General features: G+C 44.6%; 1 protein-coding gene across 1 annotated transcript; it reads left to right on the forward strand.

Annotated features, from left to right (window-relative positions):
• The first annotated feature begins 788 nt into the window (after window positions 1-788).
• VPS16 (VPS16 core subunit of CORVET and HOPS complexes) lies at window positions 789-22775 on the forward strand. The gene is made up of 24 exons (XM_036764373.1): window positions 789-947; window positions 15294-15382; window positions 15570-15667; window positions 15933-16061; window positions 16316-16460; window positions 16678-16793; window positions 16991-17113; window positions 17258-17313; window positions 17440-17529; window positions 17697-17791; window positions 18163-18239; window positions 18861-18992; window positions 19072-19199; window positions 19341-19376; window positions 19491-19599; window positions 19777-19911; window positions 20205-20313; window positions 20675-20772; window positions 20869-20976; window positions 21278-21355; window positions 21682-21851; window positions 21954-22050; window positions 22275-22378; window positions 22528-22775. Exons 1-24 carry the CDS (start codon window positions 895-897, stop codon window positions 22670-22672), a joined length of 2520 nt encoding a protein of 839 aa, XP_036620268.1. The 5' UTR covers window positions 789-894; the 3' UTR covers window positions 22673-22775.
• Window positions 22776-23581: the final 806 nt, after the last annotated feature.

The following is a 23581-nucleotide window of genomic DNA, read 5'->3' on the forward strand; positions in this document are numbered from 1 at the left end:
CACTTGTCATCCCGCCCCCCCATGGTCGTGCGCAGCACATTTCATTACGGTGTGCGCTCAGAAAATTTTATTTAAGACGAACATTTTTGGATGCTAAATCATAAAGGACATTATTTTTATTCATCACACTAAAGAGCCGAAAACGAAACTTAATTTTTTTAAAAAATGAAACAATATAAACTACTAGATTTTTTGGGCTACATTAGCACATCCTGTAAGCGACTTCCCCCTTTGGCCCCACTCACCCACAACCCCAGGAATCCCCAGACTCCAAACTTGGGGCCCTCAGCTGCTGGGGGGAGGGGAAGCTGATGCACGCCCAGGGATCTGACACCTCTGATTCCCCCAGGAAAGGGCAGGACCATTATCTACTCATTTCTTCCAGGACCAGCTTGGGGGTCACCTCTTCCACGAAGCCCTCCTGATTTTTCCCTCAAATGCCCCATAGCACCCCCTGGACGGATTCATAGCTCTTATCTCACTCTCCCTTATATCGATCATAGCCATTTGTGTACTTGTCCCCCGCTATCCGCAGGCAGAGTCTAGGGTCAGAGCTAGCAGTATTGTCTCCCTCCGCGTTACCTTGGGGGCCAGCACACAGCAGGTGCTGAACTGAATTGAATGGAGGGCGGGTCTGGGGCTGGGTGTGCAGAGGTAGGCGGGCTCCGCAGGGAGGGGGTAGGTGGGGGGGCGTAGCCCAGGCCGGGTGGAGGCGGGGCCATTAGGAAGGCGGGGCCAAAGCCATGCCCACACAGGTGATGGCGTCCTCGGCGTCGTCACGTGACAGCTACGGGCGGAAGCGGAAGTTTAGCGGCAGGAAAAAGAGGAAGGGTCGGCCGTTCGGAGCTGACTGGACCCCCCAGTGTGGGGGGGGGGGGGGATCCGGGTGCAGCCATGGATTGTTACACTGCGGACTGGAACCCCCTTGGGGAAGCGGCCTTCTATCGGTGAGCGCGGGTCCCCGGGCCTACTTAGGACTCGCTTCCTCATCCCTTGGGCGACTCTCGAGCGACCCCTCCCATCCGCGTGCAGGGGCCCCTGGCCTCCCCCCGCCCTGATCCGCCAAGAACCCCGGCTTCCTCTCTCCGCATGCACCCCTCACTCCATCACCCCTTCTCTTACCCCTCCCCCACACCCACCCACCTCTCGGCACCTTCCCCACCCCGTTCTGTCCTCTTCTTTCTGAATCCCCTGGTTAACGCCCCTCCCCCATTCCTCCAGCCCACAGATCACGCGGTTGTCAAGGAAGCGTCAAAGCGGAGACTCCCAGGCTGTGTTGGAAAGGGGGCAGGGGTTCTTAATGGACCCCTTCTCAAGAACCATGTTTTCATGTGCATAATTTTTTTTAAAGATAGGAATGCAAAGAAAAGCAATTATATTGAAATACAAACTATTAGAAAAATAAAAAGAAGTTCATTCGACTCCTGAATTAAAGACTATCTTGTCCAACCAGTACCTGAACATGAATTCCTTTTACACTATAACCCAGAAAGTCTTATTCCATAAATACCTTATTGCCTCTAAAACCAAATACAATTTCTTCTTCTTGGCTTTTAAAACCTTTCACGACCTGGCCTCAAACCTATCTTCCCACCTCATATATTACCCCCTTTCCTACTTTCTGTGTTGCAAGTAAACTGACCTGCTTGCTGTTTCTCACCCAGGGCACTTCATTCATCTCCTGCCTCCTGCCTTCCACTGACTCTTGTCTCCCTTGGCTTCAATGCACTCTTACCAGATTTCTTGTTTCCTTTAAAATTTTGCTCAAGCACCACCTTCTTTGTGAAGCCTTTCCTTATCTTCCCCTCCCCCCCACACCATTTTATCTTTCTATGTTTTGTAGATACTTATTTACATACATGTTATCTTCTCCTATAGAATGTAACAAGAATTGTTTCATTTTTGTCTGTTTATCTTTAGAACCTAACACAGTGCTTGACACAGTAGCCATCAAACAAATGCCTGTTGATCTGTATCTGGAGAGTGGTTGGTTGGTTCAATAGCTTTTGGTTATAGATTTCCCGTAAGGGGACAACCACTACCTTCAGAAGCAGTTCATTCCACTTTAAAGGATAATTGCTAATTTTGAGGAAGTTTTTCCTTATAATTGAGATAAAATCAACCTCTGCAAAGTTTGCCTATTATTCCTGATTCTATTCTCTAGGGCCAAGAGTAATCTTTAGTCTTTGTTTTATATCACAGTGAGGTATAGTCAACCAGTATTTATTGAGGACCTCCTATGTGCCAGGCACTGTGCCAAGTGCTGGAGCTACAAAGAAAGGCAAAAATTTTCTGCAGCTCACAATCTGATGGGGGAGACAACTTGCGAATAACTATGTACAAACAAGTAACAAACAAAATAAATTGGAGATAATCTCAGAGGGGTAGAAAATACTGCAAAATACTCCATTTGGATTTAGCAGGACCTGGGTTTGAATCTCACTTGTGACACTAGCTATGGGCAAGTCATGTAAATGCTCCAAATGTTAGTTTTCTGTAAAATGGGAATAAGAGTATTTGTTGTGTCTACCTTACATAGTTTGGAGTTTGGGGGATGGGGAGGGGGGAGGGGAAGGATTGCTGTATGACAGTGTTGACTTATGGAGCTTACAGTCTGTTATAACTCCCAGATCTTTTTCAGGTGAACTGCTGTCTAGCCATTCCTTCTCTATTTTGTACTTGTGAAATTTTTTTTTAACTCAGATGTAAAGCTCTGCATTCATCCTTATTAAATTTCATATTATGTTGGGGATTATGAATAATATTGCATGTATTTTCAAATGAATGAATGAAAAAGCATTCGTTAAATGCTAAGTATGTGCCATGTACTATGCTAATTGCTAGAGATACAAGGAGATAATGAGAGACAGTCCCTGCTTTCAAGAAGGTCCTGTTCTAGTAAGGAAAGACAACTCATGTAGGAGGCCTCAACTGCTGAGCAGATGGAAAAGGCCCAGTGGTCCTTAGGGTGTCCTGGCAAGGCATATGTTAGTGCATCTTTTTATAGTGTTTTTTCTAATGATAAAACTATATTTTTCTGATGTAGACCCATTTGATGGTGCCAGGGACTTTGGTGGCAAGGACTTTATCTTCTGCATTTTCAGTAGCTGAGTTGCTGAGGGAGTGAGAGCTGCATTACCTGTAGAAGCCAACACTAAACATCCCCAAACTGACCCCAAGATCAGGGCTTTACAAGATTTTTCCTCTGAATGTTGGCTCTGTGGTTGTGCTAGAAGCAGAGCCCCTTACCCTAGGGGCCACAGCTGTTCCTGGGAGCAAGGCCATGGACTGCCGACCCCGGGGTGGGGAACCTGTGGCCTCGAAGCTATACTAGTATTTGAGGGGAGGTGTTTGAGAAGGACAAATTGTTGGTTTGGGAGGCTTGGTGTTGGTGTGGAGGATGGTGGTAAAGGAAAAATAGGAAATGTTGTAGGGGTAGAATTGAAAAGACTCCTCTACTCTTTGGATGTGGGGTGAGGAAGAATGAAGAGTGGAAATTGATTCCAAGATTAACCTAGGTAACTATGAGGATGGTGGTGCCTTCAGGGGAACTAGGGAAGTTTGGAGGCTGGGAGGGTTTGGGGTGGGGGGAGGGAATAGTGATCCCTAGTATTCTTCTTGCTGTCAAGACCATACTAAGCCCTCACTTGAAGTTGGTCCACACCTGCCTCCTTTGCTTGTCCCAGAATTAAGTAGCAATCAAGGATTATTGTTTGGGGGCCTGGAATCAGTGATTCTCAGAAAGAGAAGAACCATTCAACACTAGTTGTAAGAATCAAAGCCTCTTCATCCCCCTCCAGGTTTCTTGGTGATGTCAGCTCTCCAAGCATGACATTTAGGTTAGTTCAGCTGAAACAGATCAAGTTGGCCTAGTCATCTTTGATGGAAACACAGCCCAAGCAGTAGAGAGGTTGTAGTTGCTGTCTGAGTTTGCTTTACTAAACCTTTTTGCTTTGTTACAAAGGATGCCTTGGTGGTGATATGAAAGCAGCCAGTGATTTGTTGATGGATATTGCTGCAAATCATGCTTATCCACACAGACATTTTATATTATACTTTGAGCACAGGCTCAAGAGTTCCTAAATTACCTCTGGGCAATAGACAAAGTCTTTCCAAGGGCTTATATAGTTTTATGAGAGAAAAAAAATACAATTAGGATTTAACATTTCAGAGATTAGGCTTGCAAAATTTATAGCAGGCAAATGAGGAGGATGGAGGTTTACATGTCGCAGATAGCAGAAGGGGAAAAATCGAATCTGGTAAACTGATACAGGGGTTTGTCTAGCAAATGGTTACCTTAAAACAGAGCCAGAGTGCTTTTACCCCTAAACACTTAATCACCTTGTGCTAAATTGTGCTAAAGCCTCAGCTGGCTTCAGATAAAATGGCTGTGCTGGGCAATTAGAAAAAAAAAACCACCACATAACAGTGGGTAGGGAAGAGAATATATATTTTAAATGAATGTGATATAAAAACAAAATACATCAATAAAAAATTATTTTATTAGTTTGAGCCCTAAGTTCTAATTTCTGGAAATCTTTTTGGATCCTGCCCAGAGCTGATTGTTAAGTTTTCATTGTGAACATTTACACCTCAGAAATCAGCACACTCCTGATTTTGCTTCTAAAGTTCTTGGTGTTAGTAATGCCGCCTAGCTTTGTGTCAGTTAAAAAAATGATAAGCTTTCTATCCCTGCCTTTATCTAGGTCAGTGATTAAAAATGTTTAAAAAGTTTACAGTTAATACAGATCCCTGGGACTTTCCACAGGAGACTTCATTCCAAGTTGACTTGAAGCCATTAGTGGCAGCTCTGCATTCAGCCTTTCTGCCAGTTCTAAATCCACCCAATTGTTCTATCCTCTAGTCTGTGTCTTTTTCTTGTCCATAAGAACACAATCGATTTTTTCAAATGATTTGCCACAATCTAGGGAAACTACATAAAACTTCCTTGATCTGTAACATTGCCAATTTGAGTACGCTCTTCGACAGGTGCCTCATCCATGCCTTCTCATCCTCAATGACTCTTATGCATTACCTGTTATGAATCCCCTAATCCATATGCTTGAAATTTCGTGTATACCAACAGCAACCCCAGGGTGTCTGTCCTTTCTCTCTTTCTTACCATATGGCAGCCTTCTTTTTTAGATCATATATTTCTCTGCTGACATGGTTTATATTGCTCCTTGTGCAAGTCTTGGCTGGTCATATGTTGCCATCTACTCAATCCCACTATGTACCCTTTAGGTGCCCTGTGGATCCTTCTCTACTTGAAGAGTTCTTTGGAGACTGACATTCCATAACTGATAGCCACAAGATTGTAGGTTTAGAGTTGGAAGAAACACCAAAGATCAATTTTAGAAATGAGGAAACAGACCCAGAGAGGTCGAGGTGATTAGTGGCAGAGCCCAGATTCTAGATCAGGTCCTCTATTCCAAATATACCACTTCTATCATTTCCCAAAATGTCTCCCATTACAGTACGAAAGAAAATCATTGTTAAAAAGGTGAATTTTATTCAAGAAAAGACCTAGCATCATTGTAAGTTCTGCAAAATTTCCTAATTTTCAGTTTCAGGCCTAGCACACTATAAGTATGCAGTGACCATCCAAGGTGTACCATACTTGCGCCCAACTCCATGTGTCATCTGATCAGTTTCATGGCAGAATCTGGACAATCTCAGTCTTGATACATCTGTTTTTTCCTGTGAAGATAGGTGGGCCAAATAATTTTGAGGGATTATGGAACTCATTTAGGGAGTTCTGCAGTATTCCAAGGATTTGAGGCCATCCCTACAATTCATGAACAAAGACAGCCAACATCTAGAGACATCTGGAGGACCTTGGCAGTTATAGGGAATCCATCTTCCCTTTTGATTCTGAGCCAGACATCCTCAGTAACAACGATAGGCATGTTTGCTAAGCATAGGACACCTCTTTTTATCCTTCACTTGATATTAGTGATGAGAAGGCTGGTGAGCAAAATTATCTCTTATCTTCAAGGATTTTTTTAAAGTCGTTGATGCAAACTTATGTTTTTTTAATTTTATTTCTTTTATTCTGAATTTAAGAAATAAAACAAGCATTCCTTAACATAGTTGAATAGGAAAAAAAAGATGATTGTACATGAAACTGCAAATCTATTGTGGATGTAACTTTTCCCCCCTTTTTTTCTTCACCTCTTACCCCCCTCCCGAAATGTCTACCATTAGACACAAACGTGTGTGTGTGTGTGTAAAATCATTCTGTTATGTACCAGTACCTGCCTACCCATGAAACTTCTATTATTTTTTAGTTCTTTCTCTGGATGCAAATAGTGTCTTCCTTCATATGTACTGTGTAGACATTCTGGGTATTTATAATGGTCAGAATGACTTAGTCATTCAAAGTTGTTCTTAAAATAACATTGTTATTACCGTATACAGTGTTCTCATTTCACTCTTCATTATTTCCTGCAAGTCTTCCCAGGTTTTTCTAAAATCAGCCAGCTCATCACTTCTTGTAGCACAGTAGTATTCCATCACAATAGCGTAACACAACTTGTTTAACCATTCCCCAGTTGATGGGCATCCCCACAATTTCCAGTTCTTTGTCACTATGAATAGAGCTGCTGTAAATATTTTAGAACATAGAGGTTCCTTTCCTTTTTCTCTAATCAGCTTGGGAAACAGACCTAGTAGTGGTATTGCTGGGTCAAAAGGTATAGGCAATTTTAATAATTCTTTGGGCATAATTCCAGATTGTTCTTCAGAATGGTTGGATCAGTTCACAGTTCCACCAACAGCAAATTAGTGTCCTGATTTTTCCACATCCTCTCCAACATTTGTCGCTTTCCCCTTCAATCATTTTAGCCAGTCTGATAGGTGTAAAGTTATATTTCAAGGTTGTTTTGTTTTGTATTTCTCTCATCAGTAATGATTTAGAGCATTTTTCCATATGACTATAAATTGTTTTGATTTCTTCATTGGAAAACCTGTTCATATCCTTTGACCATTTATCAATTGGGGGATGATTCATATTCTTGTAGATTTAACAAAGATTTTTATGTAGTTGAGATATGAGACTTTTATCTGAGAATCTATCTATAAATCCCCCCCCCCCACATTTTTTGCTTTCCTTCTGATTTTGGCTACATTTATTTAATTTGCACAAATCATTTTTAATTTAATGTAATCAAAAATTGTCCATTTTACACCTTGCACTGCTATCTCTTATTTATTCATAAATTGTTCACCTGTCCCTGTGTCTGATAGGTAGTATATTCCATGTTTTTCAGATTTTCTTATATGTTTACATTTAGGTCATGTATCCATTTTGATCTTATCTTGGTAAATAGCATATGATATTGTTCTATGCTCAGTTTCTGCCATACTGCTTTCCAGTTCTCCCATATTTTACAAAATAATGAATTCTCATCCTAAAAACAAAAGTTTTCATATTTGTCAAAGACAAGGTTACTATATTTATTTTCTGCTATAAATTGTGTATCTACTCTGTTCCATTGATCTCCCTTTTTATTTTTTAGCCAGTACCAGATAATTATTGAAAATTTGATAATTATTGCCTTATAATGTAATTTAAGATCTGGCACTACTAAACCTCCTTTCTTTACAATAGTTCCTTTTATATTCTAGACATTTTGTTATTCAAATGAATTTTCTTATTTTTTCTAATTCAGTAAAGTAATTTTTTGCTAATTTAATTGAGATGGCATTGAGTATATAAATTAGTTTGGATAAAATCATCATTTTTATTATATTGGCCCTGCCTACCCATGAACAATTAATATTTCTCCAGTTATTTAAATCTGATTTTATTTATATAAAACTTTTTTTATAGTTTTGTCTATATAGTTCCTGGGTTGGGTTTGTTTTGGCAGGTGTACTCCCAGGTATCTTATACTGTCTAGAGTTAATTTAAAGGGGGTATCTCTTACTCTCTTCTTGCAGACTTCTGTTTGTGATATATAGGAATGCTGATGATTTATGTGGATTTACTTTATATCCTGTTACTTTGCTAAAATTATTAATTGTTTTAACTAACTTTTTAGTTGAGTCTTTGGGATTTTCCAAGTATATCATCTGCAAAAAGAGATTGTTTTATTATCATCCCCTATTCCGATTCCTTCTATTTCTTTTTCTTATTGCTATTGCTAGGATTTCCAATACAATATTGAATAATATGGGTGACAGTGGGCATCCTTCCTTCACACCTGATTTTGCTGGGAAAGCTTCTAGTTTATCCCCATTACAAATAATCTCTTGCTGATTGTTTTAGCTAAATACTTTTTATTAGTTTAAGGAGAAATCCATTTATACCTGTATTTTCAAGTGTTTTTTAATAGAAATGGAGTGTTGTGCTTTACCAAAAGCTTTTTCTTCACATGTTGATATAATTACATGGTTTTTAATACACTTATTGTTGACATAATTATGTTAATAGTTTTCTTTATGTACATTCCTGGTATATACATTTATATACATTCCTGGCATAAATCCTGCTTCGTCATAACATATAATCCTTGTAATATATTGTTGTAATCTTTTAGCTGGTATTTTATTTAGGATTTTTGCTTTCATTTTCATTAATGAAATTGGTCTATAATTTTCTCTCTGTTTTTACTCTTCCTGGTTTACATATCACTATCATATTTGTTTCATAAAAGGAGATTGGTAGAATCCCTTCTTTACCTACCATTCCAAATAATTTATTTAATGTTGGAATTAGTTGAAATTAAATGTTTGATATAATTCACTTGTAAATCTACCTGGACCTGGTGCTTTATTCTCAGTAAGCTCATTCATGGCCTGTGGATCTCTTTTTCTAAATTAGACCTACTTAGATATTCTTTTTACTCCTTTACTAATCTTTACTAATTATATTTTCGTAAATATTTTTCCATTTCACTTAAATTGTTAAATTTATTGGCATATAATGGAGCAAAATAACTCCAGTTGCTTTGATTTCATCTTCACCCTTTTCATTTTTAATACTAGTGATTTGGTTTTCTTCCCTTTTTAAAAAAAAATCAAATTAAACAATGGTTTATCTGTTTTATTGTGGTTTTTTTTTAATAAAACCAACTCCTAGTTTTATTTATTAATTCAATGGTTTTTAATCCTCAGTTTTATTAATCTCACCTTTAAATTTTAGGATTTCCAATTTAGTGTTTAATTGGGGATTTTAAGTTTGCTCATTTTCTAGGGTTTTTTTCCTTGCATAGCCAATTCATTGGTCTGTTCTTTATTTTATTGAGGCATTTAGATATATAAATTTTCCTCTGATTACTTACTGCTTTTGCTTTATCCCGTAGATTTTGATACTTTGTCTCATATTTGTTGTTCTCTTTAATGAAATTATTATGTCTAGGATTTGTTCTTTAACCTATTCAGTCTTTAAATTTAAATTGTTTAATCTTCAATTAATTTTTAATCTGCATTTCTGTGGTTCCTGATTAGATGTAATTTTTATTACATTGTGATCTGAAAAAAGGATACTTTTATTATTTCTGCTTTTCCCTATAAAAGTTTTACGTCCTAATATATGGTCAGTTTCTGTAAAGGTACAATGAACCACTGAGAAAAAAATGTGTTCCTTTCTATTTCCTTTCAGTTTTTTCCAGATAGTGATCATATTTAGCTTATCCAAAATTCTATTCACTTCCTTGACTTCTGTCTTATTTAATTTTTGGTTAGATTTACCTAGTTCTGAGAGGCGAAGATTCAAGTCCCCTACTATTATAGCACTACTATTTATCTCCACTTATAATTCATTTAACTTTTCTTTTAAAAATGTAAATGCTATAGTATTTGGTGCATATTGGTACAGTATTGATATTGCTTCATTGTCCATGGTACCTTTTATCAAAATGTAGTTAACCTGTTTATCTCTTCTAATTAAATCTATTTTAGCCTTAACTTTGTCTGAGATCATGATTTGTGCCCCTGTCTTTTTTGCACCAGCCAAGACATAATCAGTTCTACTCCAATCCTGCATTTTAACTCTGTGTGTGTCTCATTCTTAAATGTGTTTCTTATAAACAGTATATTGTTGGATTCTGATTTTTAATCCATTCTGCTGTTTCCATTTTGTGGATTAGTTCATCCCATTCACATTCAAAGTTATAATTACGATTTGTGAATTTCCCTCCATCTTATTTTTACTCACTATTGTCTTGATTATTGACTATTGTCCTTCTCAACCTCTTTTTACCCTATACCTATTACCTTATCCTCACCCCCTTACCTTCCTATTCCTTATTCTACCTACCCCTCTAAGAATCTCTTTCTTATGCTGTCCCTCTACCTTCCTAAATCTTAATCTACATACCCTTCAAAAAGTCCCTCCCTTATCTTGTCCCCCAGTCCTCTTATTTCTTTAGAAGTTTAGGAAACTTTTATACTCTTTTTTTTAATAAGTTAATTTACTTATTTTTAGTTTTCAACATTCACTTTCATAACTTTTAAATTTTCTCTCCTCCCCTCTCACCAAGACTGCATGCAGTCTGATATAGGTTTTACATATACATTCATATTAAATGTATTTTCACATTAGTCATGTTGTATAGAAGAATTAGAACAGATGGGAGGAACCATGAGAAAGAAAAAAACAAAAAAAGAAAATAGTCTGCTTTGCTCTGCATTCAGACTCCATAGTTCTTTTTCTGGATGTGGATGACGTTTTCCATCATGAGTCTTTTGGAATTGTTTTGGGTCCGTGCATTGCTGAGAAGGGCTAAGTCTATCAAAGTCAGTCATTGCACACTGTGACTGTTACTGCATACAGTGTTCTCTTGGTTTTGCTCACTTCACTCAGCATCAGTTCGTTTAAGTCTTTCCAGGTTTTTCTGAAGTCTGCCTGTTTATCATTTCTTACAGCACAATAGTATTCCATTATATTCATATACCACAACTTGTTCAGCTATTTCTCAATTGCTGGGTATCCCCTCAATTTCCAGTTCTTGGCTGCCACAAAAAGAGCTACTATAAATATTTTTGTATATGTAGGTCTTTTTCCCATTTTTATGATCTCTTTGGGATACAACCCCAAAAGTGGTATTGCTGTGTCAAAGGGTTTGCACATTTTTATAGCCCTTTGGGCATAGTTCCAAATTGCTCTCCAGAATGGTTGGATTAGTTCACTACTCCACCAACAATGCATTAGTGTTCCAATTTTCCCACATCTTCTCCAGCATTTATCATTTTCCTGTTTTGTCATGCTAGCCAATCTGATAGGTGTGATATGGTACCTCAGAGTTGTTTTGATTTGCATTTCTCTAATCAATAGTGATTTAGAGCATTTTTTCATGTGACTACTATGAGCTTTAATTTCTTCCTCTGAAAACTGCCTATTCATATCCTTTGACCATTTATCAATTGAGACTTATATTCTTTTAGATGTATATGTTGTTCCTTCTTTAATCCAGATCCCATGAGAATAAAGTTGCAGCACTACCGGCCCTTCACTCCCACCTGCTGCTTCTATAGTAGTTCTTTCTTTTCACACCCCATAATTGCTCCTTTTTACCTTTTCCTGCCCAATTTTGTTTTTTAAAATCACCCCATCATGCACAACTCAGCCCCAACCTTTAAACTTTACACAAATCCCTTCCCTTCACCAGGTCTCAATTTTTTCATCTATAAAATAAGGAGATTGGACTAGACAGGCTTTCAGGTTCCATTCGATTCTTAAATCCTATGATCCCTGCCTGCCCCAAAGGAGTGTCAAGAAACCTCAACAAAGTAATAGGCAAGAAAACCCATAGCAGATTATCCTGCACTTTGCACATGAGAGGCAAGTTTCATATTCCTGCCATGCCATCCTCTAGGTAGGCTCCTCTCAGGAGGCAGTTGGACTGGTAGTGTTACTGCTTGTCTATATGTGAAGGAAGAAGCAAAGGAGGGGTTCTTGAGATCCTAGGATTCAGGGCTGGAAGGGACCTTAGACACCATTCATTCAACAAACATTTATGAAGTACCTATTACTGTAGAGCTCCGTGCTAGGCACGGGGGGGTCCAAAGACAAAAGAGTGTCATCACTAGGGTAGTTTAAAAGAAAGGATGTTTCTTATATATTATATATGCATATATTATATTCTTATATATTGTGTTTTTCTATAGCAAAGGCAAAACACTCCCTGCCCTCGAGGAACTTACGTACTACCACAGAGAAACAACATGTACTCAGATAAGTCAGTGCAGTTTTTTTTTAAGATAACTCTGATTTCATTGGTACTTCCAATAAGGAAACTACCATGTAGATAGCAGATTGGCACCTATTCTGCCAACTTAGTTTTAGAGTTCTGTGGACCTGCAAAAATGTTTATAGCAGCTCTTTTTGTGGTGGCCAAGAATTGGAAATCAAGAAGATGCCCATAAATTGGAGAATGGCTGAACAAGTTGTGGTATATGAATGTAATGGAATACTGTTGTGCTATAAGAAATGATGAGCAGCCTGGCTTCTGAAAAACCTGGGAAGGCATATATGAACTGATGCTGAGTAAAGTGAGCAGAACCAGGAGAACATCATACATAGTAATAGCCACGTTGATAGACTTACCTCTTCTTAGTAATGCAAGGATCTAAGACAACTCCAAAAGACTCACAATGGAAAATACTATCCACATCCAGAAAAAAGAACTATGCATTCTGAATGTAGATCGAAGCATATTATTTGCTCTCTTTTTTTTCTTTCTTGTGATTTCTCCCATTGGTTGTAATTCTTCCTTATAACTAATGTGAAAATAGGTTTAATATTAACGTATATGTTGAGCCTTTATCAGTGTACACACCGTCTTGAGGTAGGGGGAGGGGAGAAATGGGGAGAAAGTTTGGAACTCAATCATATGGAAGTGAATGTTGAAAACTAAAAATAAGTAAGTATATATTTTTAAAAATAGAGTCATGTGGACCCCTGAGAGTTTAAGTGGTTTGTCCATGGTCACACAGCTGGAATGTCTCAGAGGTAGGCTTCAAATCCAAGTCTTCCTGGCTCTAAAACCATCTCTATTATGCCACACTAACTTTCAAATATAAAGTGTGTCCAAATAAATACAAAGTATTGGGGCTGGGGGGGGGTGGGAACATAAAACCACAAAGAATCAAGAAAGGCCCTTTTTTGGAGTGAGTACTTGAGCTCAACCTCAAGAAAGAGAGGTGTTCCAAGAGGCAGAGACAAGGAGGGGAAAACCTCTTGGCATGAGGCCCTGCTCACACAGAGATGGCAGAAAGTTGGCAGTTCTGGGCAATGGCCAATAGACCAGTTTGGCCAGAATGAAGACTATGGGAAAGGAACTGATGAGAAATCAGTATGGGAAAGTAGATTGGAGGCAGATTGGGAAGGACTTCAAATGCCAGAGAGAGGATTTCATATTTCATGTTTTATTTGAGAGGTAATAGGGAGACCCTGAAACCTTTTGAGCCAGGATGTGATGTGGTTAGTGCTTTGGAGAGACTGGCTATAGGGAGACCAGTTAAGAGGTGGTACAGTAGTTCAGGGGAGAAGGCTTAAAGCAGGGGAGTGGCTCTGTGGGGTAGGAGAAAGGTAGGAGAGGTATAATCAAGATTAGGCACTTGACTTAATGCAAGGAAGGAGGGAGAAGGAAAAATCAGCAATCATTCTGAGCTTGCAAACCAAAGGACAGTAGTGTTCTCCACCAAAACAAGGAGGCTTGATAATGACATGGATTTTATAGGGATTTTGAGCCTGTTGAGTTTGAGATGCTTCTGGGGCACCCAGGTGGAAAGATCAAACTGGCAGATAGAGATGTGGGCCTGGGACTCAGGAGAAAGATGAGAGTTGATTGTATAGTTTTAGGAATGAGCTGCGTGGAGATGGTGGTCAAACCCTTGGGAGCTGAGAATACCAAGGAAAAGATACAGAGAAGACACCAGGGTCCAAGACAGAATGCTGGGTATACCTTCACATGGAAGGGCAGGAATCTGATGGGTGATCTTGCAAAGGGGGCTGAGCGCAAGCAGTATGGCAGAAAAGAAGAGAGCCAGGGATGAGAATTGCCCTGAAAATTCAAGAAGGAGAATATATAGAAAGAGAAACTGCCCAGAAGGGCCCAGCACTGCACAGATGTCAAGAAGGAGAAGAAGGAGCTGCTGAGCAACGTCTGCTGGACAGTTCAGAGCTCATCCGTCATCTTAGTGCAGGGAGGGGTCAAGGGAAGTGAGGACAAGGAGGCAATAAATAGGGACAGATTTTTCTAGGAATTTGTCTGTGAAAGGATGGAGATCAAAAGTGAGGCCTGAGAGGTGACGTGGCTTGAGCTAGATCACACAGATCATCATCCTCATCCTCACCATCAGATTACCAGCTGTATATAGTGATTTAAGATTTGCACAGCACTTTGTACTGTTGTTTCATTCACTCCTCACAACACTCCTGTGAAGTAGGTGACGTGATTATCCTCATTTTACAGTTGAGGAAACAGAGGCCAACAGATAAAATGACTTGCCCAAGGTCACATAGCTAGGAAATGTCTGAGGCCGGATTTGAACTCAGATCTTCTGGCTCTGGGTGGGGTACTTCCTAAAATAACTCTTTACATTTATAGTGCCTTTCTTTTTAGCTTTAAAGAGCTTTTTTTTTTGCAGCCTTGAGGCATGTTGGTCTTGTTTGAGCCAGGCAGAGCATAATTCAGAGAGCTGAGAACTTCAATATTACCACCAGTAGTAATGGGCAGTATAGTAGCTAGAGTGCTGGGCTGGGAGTCAGGAAGACCTGAGTTCAAATCCAACTGCAGACGTTTTCTAGCTGTGTGATTCTGGGTGAGTCACTGAAGCTTTGTCTGCCTCAGTTTTCTCAATTGTAAACTGGAGATAGTACTAACACCTGCCTCCCAGGGTTCTTGTGAAGATCATAGGAGAGAATAGTTGTGAAGCATTTAGAAGAGTGCTTAGCATGTAGTAGGTACTATAGAAATGCTTATTCCCTTCTTTTCCTCCCCTTGCCCCACATCTGGGGTAGCTTTTTCTCCTGTCTCTTTGGTTGCTTTCTTCCATGTATGAAGAGCCATTCTATCCCAGGCAAATTCTTCCCTCTGAGAAGGGGAAATCCCCTTGGAGGGCAGGTCTGAATTGACTCTTCTGCCTTTCTCCTTAGGTGGTATCTGTTCTCACCTGGGTCTCTCAGCCTTCTGTTCTCTAGGCTTACCCAGGCTCCTCCTGCTGAATCTTGTATCCTTTGGAGTCTCTTTTATGAACTCTTTTGAGCTTAGTAGACTCAGGGAGTCTCCTCCCCCAAGCCTCCTGCCCTGACACTGATCTTGGCCCTTTTCTGTTTATGGCAGGAAGTTTGAGCTATACAGCATGGACTGGGACCTGAAGGAGCCCCTCAGAGACTGCCTGGTGGCTGCCGCTCCTTATGGGGGCCCAATTGGTATGGGCCATTCTCTTACAGAGCCTCCCTTGTCCCGTTGGGTTTTGTGGGTCTTTTTTTTTCCTCCATCCCGAACCCCATAGAGCCTTTCTGACTTTTCAGCCTTGGGGAGATTGTGTCGTGGGAGGGGGTAGGTCCAAGGGCAAGGGCATGGGGGTGCATCTGGGTGATATCTCCCTTTCCCCAGCTCTGTTGAGGAACCCTTGGAAGAAAGAGAAGTCACCCGCCGTTCGACCATTGCTTCAGATTTATTCCTCCTCTGGTGTGGCTCTCGCTAGCTTGTTGGTATGCTTCTTATCCCCAGGGTGCTCCTTGCTCACTTTCTTGTTGTCCAGCTCCAGCAGATGGGGACCCGTGCACCCTGCCTCCCTCCCCGATGCATGTGTATCTCTTTGGTTCCACCCCTAGCCTGTGCCAACCCTAGCCTAGGGTATATGACCATCCCCTCCCACCTCCCTTGGGTTCCCCAGGATTTCTCCCCCTCCTGTACCTGTTCCCAGAGAGCTCCCCATCAGCCATGTTCACATTCTTGGTTGCCCCCCCAACCCAGTGGAAGAGTGGGCCAGTGGTGTTACTGGGCTGGTCGGCAGAGGAGGAGCTGCTGTGTGTACAAGAAGATGGCTCTGTGCTGGTCTATGGGCTGCATGGTGACTTCCGAAGACACTTCAGCATGGGCAACGTAGGTGTGAAACACTGAGACTTGTGGCGGGGGCAGGAACAGGCTGGGGCTGGTAATGGCTGGGGTGGGGGAGGTGTTGGCCAGATTCGGGCTTAGGGGGAGGGGTGTGGGTGGAGGGGTGTTGGCTGGGGCAGAGATAGGCTTGAGTCCTCGTTACTACAACTACTAGATTGGGTGAGTCTTCCAAGACATCCCAGAGACACTATTAGCCAAGTAACTGCTTCTCCCTGTCTCCCTCCCCTTGGCCTGTCCAGGAGGTACTCCAGAACCGGGTTCTGGATGCCCGGGTGTTCCACACGGAGTTTGGGTCAGGGATCGCCATCCTCACTGGTGCCTATCGCTTTACACTCACTGCCAATGTAGGTGACCTCAAGCTTCGTAGGATGCCTGAGGTTCCAGGTACCTCCTCTTCAGATGTTGGGTGCTTTCCACTGTGTCCAGCCTGGATGTGTGGGCAGTCTGGGACAAGGGGGAGGCAGACGTGTCTGCTCCTGATAGGCCGATGTATTTGATGAGAAACTTATGGGAATGGATGCTAGGGTATGAGGCCCTGCCCCTTTACCCTCACTTTGGCCCCTGGAAACTCAGTCTCCCCAATGCTAATTTCTCTTTCTAGGGCTCCAGGCTCTACCCTCATGCTGGACAGTTTTGTTCCAAGACCGAGTGACCCTTGTGCTTTTAGCCATTGGTCCTGACCTCTACCTGTTAGACAACACAGCTTGCTCAGGGGTGGTGAGTAAATAGAATGTACTTTATGTCCCTTTCAGAGGCTGCAAGTACGTGGTGGGGAGGGCCAGAGTAAATGACTGCACACAAGCACATTGGCACCCTGTGTCCTCATGAGATCGGGAGGATTGGTGGTATTCAAGGGACAGTTAAAAGCTGGCACCTCCTCACTTGGGGCTGGGGCCCTTGTGCTATGCTTCCAGGTACCCCCTGGTTTGGCTCCAGGAGTAGGTGGCTTCCTCCAGATGGCTGTGTCCTTCAATTATCGGTACCTGGCATTATTCACTGACACGGGCCACATTTGGATGGGCCTGGCTTCACTTAAGGTGAGCCACAGGGACACCCTAATTTCTGGTCATCCCTACCCCAGGGCTCTCTAGACCACTCTTTAGGAGCCATCTCTGGGGCGCTGAGGGGGGAGGGACTACTAGGAGGTGAGGAACACTAATGTCATCCATGACCTATCCCAGGAGAAGCTGTACGAGTTCAACTGCAGCATTCGAGCCCCGCCAAAGCAGATGGCCTGGTAAGGGGGAGGAGGAGAGGGGCTGAGATGGCACCTAGAGGGAGGCTGGTTGCTTACCTTGGGTCCTAGTGCAGCAGGGGTAGCATGAATTGTGTGACCTCTGACAAGATATGTCCCCCATGGCAGGTGTAGTCGTCCAAAGGGCAAGCAAAAGGCTGTTGTGGTGGCCTGGGAGCGGCGGCTTCTGGTGGCTGGTGATGCACCCGAAAGCATCCAGTATCCTCAGGGCTCATCTTCTCGGCATTTATTGTGGGAGGATCCTGGAAGGTTGAGGGTGGTTGAGAACACATTTCCCTTCCTTGATCCCCTGAGTTTTGTGGAGGACCCTGCCCCCTTCCTTTCCTGCCCTGTTTCCCTTTTGAGCCTTCCTTGACATACTGAAGGTTTGTACTAGAAGAGGATTCATACCTAGTGCCTGAGCTGGACGGAGTTCGGATCTTCTCACGAAATGTCCATGAGTTTTTGCATGAAGTTCCAGGTGAGGGCTGTGCCTAGGTGGGAGGGAAACATCCTGGCTCTTCATGGGGAGAAAGCCCCAGACTGTAGAGTGTGTCCTGGGGCTTCTGTGAGAAACCAGGCCTAGACTGTAGACTGAGAGCACCAGGAGAAAAACCATTCTCCAGGGGGCAGTTACAAAACTACATCCAGCTTGGAGCCCTGTGCTGCCCATGTGGTGCTTAATAAATGATTCTTGACTTGACAGGGTGAGGGGAAGGTAGCCTCTGATTATAGGGGGAAAGGCACAGTCTGGTTTGGGAGTACTTGCTGCATGCTGAGGAGAGAACAGAGCTGGGTCTCTATCTGAGGCCCTAGGCACTGCACACTCACCATCCTTTCCCACATCCACAGTGGCCAGTGAAGAGATCTTCAGGATTGCTTCTATGGCTCCAGGAGCCCTTCTGCTAGAAGCCCAGAAGGAATATGAGGTGAAATTCTGACCCCTTGTGACCTCCCCCAACCTCCCATGTTAAGTCCCACCATCTAGCACTAGGACTTGTCTCTAGTATACAATAGCCAGGCTGGGCAGCTTTCTCCTGATACGTGTTGTGTGGCTGGAGGCACCTGGGGACAAATACTTGTACTCAAAGTGATGAGGGGGAGTAGGACTGGAAGGCAGTGGAGGCACTCTAGAGACAGGTTGTGAGGATGAGGTCTCTCCCATCCAATAAGATGAAGGCTGAGCAGACCTAGGAAGAAGTCACAGAAATTTCCTCATGGTCTAGACTTTCCTCTGGGTTTCTCTAGGAGTTGGACAGAGAAAGTCTTAGGCTGATGTCCAGGCCATCCCACCTCACCTCCATCGCAAGGATGTGAAGGCAGGAGACTTGTGGCCCTGGAGAGGCTCAGGGTACAAGAGTTCTTGAGTATGGAAATGTTTGGACAGATCCTTTTTAGGGAACTTGGGAACATAGCTTCATTCATTCCTAACATGTTAGGATGGCTGCCCACTCCCTTTGTTCTCTTGCTGACTCCCGCTGGCATTGGGGGGCTGTGATCAGTGATCATACCTGCTTCCTAGTCACTGTCACCACTTGGCCCCTCTTTAGAAGGAAAGCCAGAAGGCAGATGAGTACCTCCGGGAGATTCAGGAGCGGGAGCAGCTGCCCCAGGCCGTTCGGCAGTGTATCGAGGCTGCTGGCCACGAGCACCAGCCTGAAATGCAGAAGAGCCTGCTCAGGGTCAGTAGGAAGGGGGATGGGGAGGTGCTGGCTCACTCCACCAGCCCGGCCCCTCTCATGCACCTCCTGTCCATCCCAGGCAGCCTCCTTTGGAAAGTGTTTTATTGACAAGTTTCCGCCGGACACCTTCGTGCGCATGTGTCAGGACTTGAGGGTGCTCAATGCTGTGCGAGACTATCCCATTGGAATTCCCCTCACCTACACCCAGTATCCAGGAATGTGTCTCTGATATCCTCCTCTCCCAGGGACTGGGAGATGCTGACATTGTCCTATGGGGATCCCCCTCTATTAAAGGGGAGGTAATGGTGGAGGGGTTGTCTCTCGTTTGGCTCCTTACCTGTTACCCAGATACAAGCAGCTCACTGTTGAAGTTTTGCTGGACAGGTAGGTGATGGGGCAGGCTTCTGGGGAGCATTTTCCACTCTAGGGGATGGATTGTTAGCTTCTGGGAAGTCTCTTCCCCATATGCCTTTTTCCCCACTTCCTTCCTCACCCCAGGCTAGTGTTGCGACGACTCTACCCTCTGGCCATCCAGATCTGCGAGTACCTTCGCCTTCCTGAGGTTCAGGGCGTCAGTCGCATCCTGGCCCACTGGGCCTGTTACAAGGTAGAAGAAGTCGGGCTATGTCAGGGAGTCCTGAAGCACTTTGGCAGTAGGTAGAAGGAAGCCAAATGTACTGTGGGAGGTCCTGAGAAGTTTGAGAAGGAAAGCAGAGTCCCAGGATCTGTTGGGGGCGAGGGGAGGTCTTGATGACTCCTCTCCACCCCCTCTCCTCATCCCCAGGTGCAGCAGAAGGATGTGTCCGATGAGGATGTTGCTCGTGCCATTAACCAGAAGCTTGGGGATACGCCGGGGGTCTCCTACTCAGACATCGCTGCCCGTGCCTATGGCTGTGGCCGTACTGAGCTCGCCATCAAGGTCAATGGGGACCCTCCTCTTCGTCTCTCACTCCCCATCCCCCCCCCCCCACGCTCGTTTCCCTTTCAAGCTTTACTTCTTATGCTTACTTCACCATGGGGAGGAAAGTATTGGATTGCATGACTTTGGGGCTCTGTTTCCTTATCTGTAAGGAGAGGGGATGGTACTAGCTGCCTTCTACTTCCCTTGTCACTGGGGGAAGCCCTTGATGGCTGCTGCCTTGCCACTGTTCCTCAGCTCTGAACCTGCCGTCCTATGACCTCTCCCCACTTCCTTCTGCTCTGTCTCCCCAGCTATTAGAGTACGAGCCGCGATCTGGGGAGCAGGTGCCGCTTCTGCTGAAGATGAAGAGAAGCAAATTGGCCCTGAGTAAAGCCATTGAGAGTGGTGACACAGACCTAGGTGAGACCTCTGGAGGGAATCCTGGGCATGGGAGGTAGTTGGAGAGCCAAGCTTCGACTTAGCTCCCTCAGGATTTGTAGCTGGTGACTTGGACAAAAGTTGGAAATAGTTATGACCAGGAAGTCTTCACTAACTCCACTCTTGGTTCTGGCCTCTGGAGCTAGTGCAGCCCAAATTCTTATTCCTAGGGCCCTTGGGTTCATTTCCTCTCCCAAATTACCAGGGCCCCACATTAGGCATTTGACTCAGTTCTCCTGCTGTCCACAGGAGAGGCAAATGTCAATCTGTCAACCTCTGGGCCTCTCCTGTAGTGGTGGCAGGTTGGGAGGAAGCATCTAGTGACTTCTTCCTGGCCTCACAGTGTTCACAGTTGTCTTGCACCTAAAGAATGAGCTGAATCGTGGAGATTTCTTCATGACCCTCAGGAACCAGCCTGTGGCCCTGAGTCTGTATCGACAGGTATGTGAGGGGAGGAAGGGGAACATTTGAGTGTGATGCTTATGGCAAACCTTGACTGGTTCTGGCTGACAAGCCTCACCCTGATTGGTTCCCCAGTTCTGTAAGCACCAGGAGCTGGAGACACTGAAGGATCTTTACAACCAAGATGACAACCATCAAGAGCTTGGCAACTTCCACATCCGGGCTAGCTATGCTGCTGAGGAGGTCGGGGCCTTGGGCTGCTCCTGTGGAAAAGGGACATGAGTCCTGTCCAGGGCGGCAGTGGGCAGCTGTCCAGTATAGTTAGTCCTTAGTTCCCAGAAATGAGGCCCCAAGAGTCCACCAAGGATCTGTTGAGATCCCTTTCACCCACATGTGACCCAGAGAAGAGTTGAGGTGCAGTCACTAGGTGCTAGAGAAGCTGAAGAGGGGAATGAGGACCTGGCTGCAGGGTCAGAGAATGGAGGCCATTTGGAGGAGGAGGAGCTGCTTTGAGATCATCAGGCCCTGCCCTTTCCTCCTACAGCGGATCGAGGGAAGAGTGGCAGCCCTTCAGACTGCAGCTGATGAGTACTACAAGGCCAAGAATGAGTTTGCTGCTAAGGTTGACAGTCTCACCCTCCTCCCACCGCCCCCTTGCCCCTCACTCCTTCTCTAACCCAGAAGCCCTTTTGTCAGGAAGTAGTGTTCCAGTCTTGGCTGTGTGACTTCCTGTGTGAATGGGCGAGTCTCCCTTTCACAGCCTAGTTTCCTCCTTTAACATGAGGGGGGTGGACTTGGCATTGACATCCTGGGACCCCCAGAGTGGTCCCTGCCCTGGGAGGCATCCGGTCGTCCCTGCTTGTTAGTTTTTCCCTCATTCCTCCACACACAACCCTTTACTTTTTCTCCTCCTCCCTGTGGGGGTCTCACTGCCCTCTGCCCTTCCAGGCCACAGAGGAGCAGATGCGGCTCCTGCGGCTCCAGCGGCGCCTGGAGGATGAGCTGGGCGGCCACTTCCTGGACCTATCCTTGCATGACACAGTGACTTCCCTCCTCCTCAGTGGGAACAACAAGCGTGCTGAGCAGCTGGCCCGGGACTTCCGAATCCCCGACAAAAGGCACGACTGGATCCTGGGGCACTCCTCCAAATCCTGCTTCTGACCCTCACCTCCTTAGGGCTGCCGGTGATGTCCGTCTGTTTCCCTTCCCTCTTCCCCCAGGTTCTGGTGGTTAAAGCTGACTGCGCTGGCTGATCGGGAGGACTGGGAAGAACTAGAAAAGTTTTCCAAGAGCAAGAAATCACCCATTGGGTATCTGGTGAGGAGGGGCCTCCCAGTCCTTACCCCTCTGCCCCCCACCCCAGAAGAAACTTATCCTTTCTTTACCCACTGCAACTCAGGGCTGCCCTTGGAAAGCTCCAGGGGTTGGGGGGAGGGGAGAGGGGGTGGCCAAAAGGACCCTCTCCTGGAGAAAGGGGCTTGGAGCAGTGCAGGGCTAAGCTGGGTCTTGAAGCTAAGTCCTCCCCTTTCATTCTCCCTGAGCCCTTTGTGGAAGTGTGCATGAAGCGACGCAACAAATTCGAGGCCAAGAAGTTTGCTGCCCGAGTGAGCCCTGAGCAGAAAGTCAAGGCTTTCCTCCTTATCGGGTATCTTTGGGGTGGGAGGGGGGGAAGAGTTGGCAGGGTCTGTGCACAGAGGGAGAAGGGAGAGGAGGCCTTTGTTTATCTCTGACTGAGAGACTGAGGGTCAGAGGCCTGGGGAAAGCCCTGGCTTGACTCCCCTCCCTCCACTTCAGGGATGTGGCACAGGCTGCAGATGTGGCCATTGAGCATCGCAATGAGGCGGAGCTGAGCCTCGTCCTGTCCCATTGCACCGGGGCCTCTGATGGAGCCACAGCTGACAAAATTCAGCGTGCCAGGGCCCTGGCCCAGAGGAAGTGAGGAGCCCTCCGGCACACTGTGAGCCTCTCTCAGAAGTGGCTTTGAAGGCTGGGGGAGCAGGGTGTGGCTGAAGCTGTAAATAAAGTCTGAATACTTCACACTCCTCCTTGCTTTGCTTCTGTCCTGATTGCTGGGCTCTGGCCTCTGTCAAGATCAAGCTGCAGCTCTTCAGGGGACTAGAATCATTGGCTTCTTCCTAGATCAGGGAACTGGGGTCCAGTCCCCACATGCATCACAGTCCCCTCTGCTCCCAGATTGTTTGGGATTCCTGCGGCCTTTTCTTCGTCCCTCTTTGATACATTTGCTTTTCAGCCTCAGTTTCCTTATCTGTAAAAAGCAATATCTGTGGTACCAACATGATAATTGTTGTACAACTGAATGAGGTCACACATGTAAAGCACAAAATCTTACATAAAAGTGAGCTCATTTCCTGGAATCCACCAGGGTTTGTCCCCAAGCTAGTCTGATTTCTGGGAGTTCCTGTCTGAGGCAGGGACCAGAATGTAGGCCCAGGCTTGCCAGGGCACTTCCTTAACTGTCACAGGGCAAAGCTCCTGACTGACGGCCCTATTGTTACTTTTGCCTCCTTTGCTATTGTCCTGGTCCTATCCATTATAACCTGATTTCCCTTGTGGGTGCAGTGGGATTAGGGCACAATGGATGACCTTTGGAAGGAGGTCTTTAGGCTGGAATCCTTGGGAGCAGTGTCCCCGGCTGTAGCTTGGGTAGGACTGATGGATGAACGATGAAGGAGACCTGTATCCACACCAGGAGCCAAGGTCCTCAGGTTCTCTCCACCTAAGTTTCTCCTCACCAGAGTGAAGGCCAATCCCTGATGCTCCCAGCAGATGGCACTGCTGTCCTGAGGTCTTTACTCATGTCTTCATTGCAAGGATTAGGCTACCTATT

Source organism: Trichosurus vulpecula, chromosome 6 (genome assembly GCF_011100635.1).
Source record: "Trichosurus vulpecula isolate mTriVul1 chromosome 6, mTriVul1.pri, whole genome shotgun sequence".
Taxonomy (NCBI): domain Eukaryota; kingdom Metazoa; phylum Chordata; class Mammalia; order Diprotodontia; family Phalangeridae; genus Trichosurus; species Trichosurus vulpecula.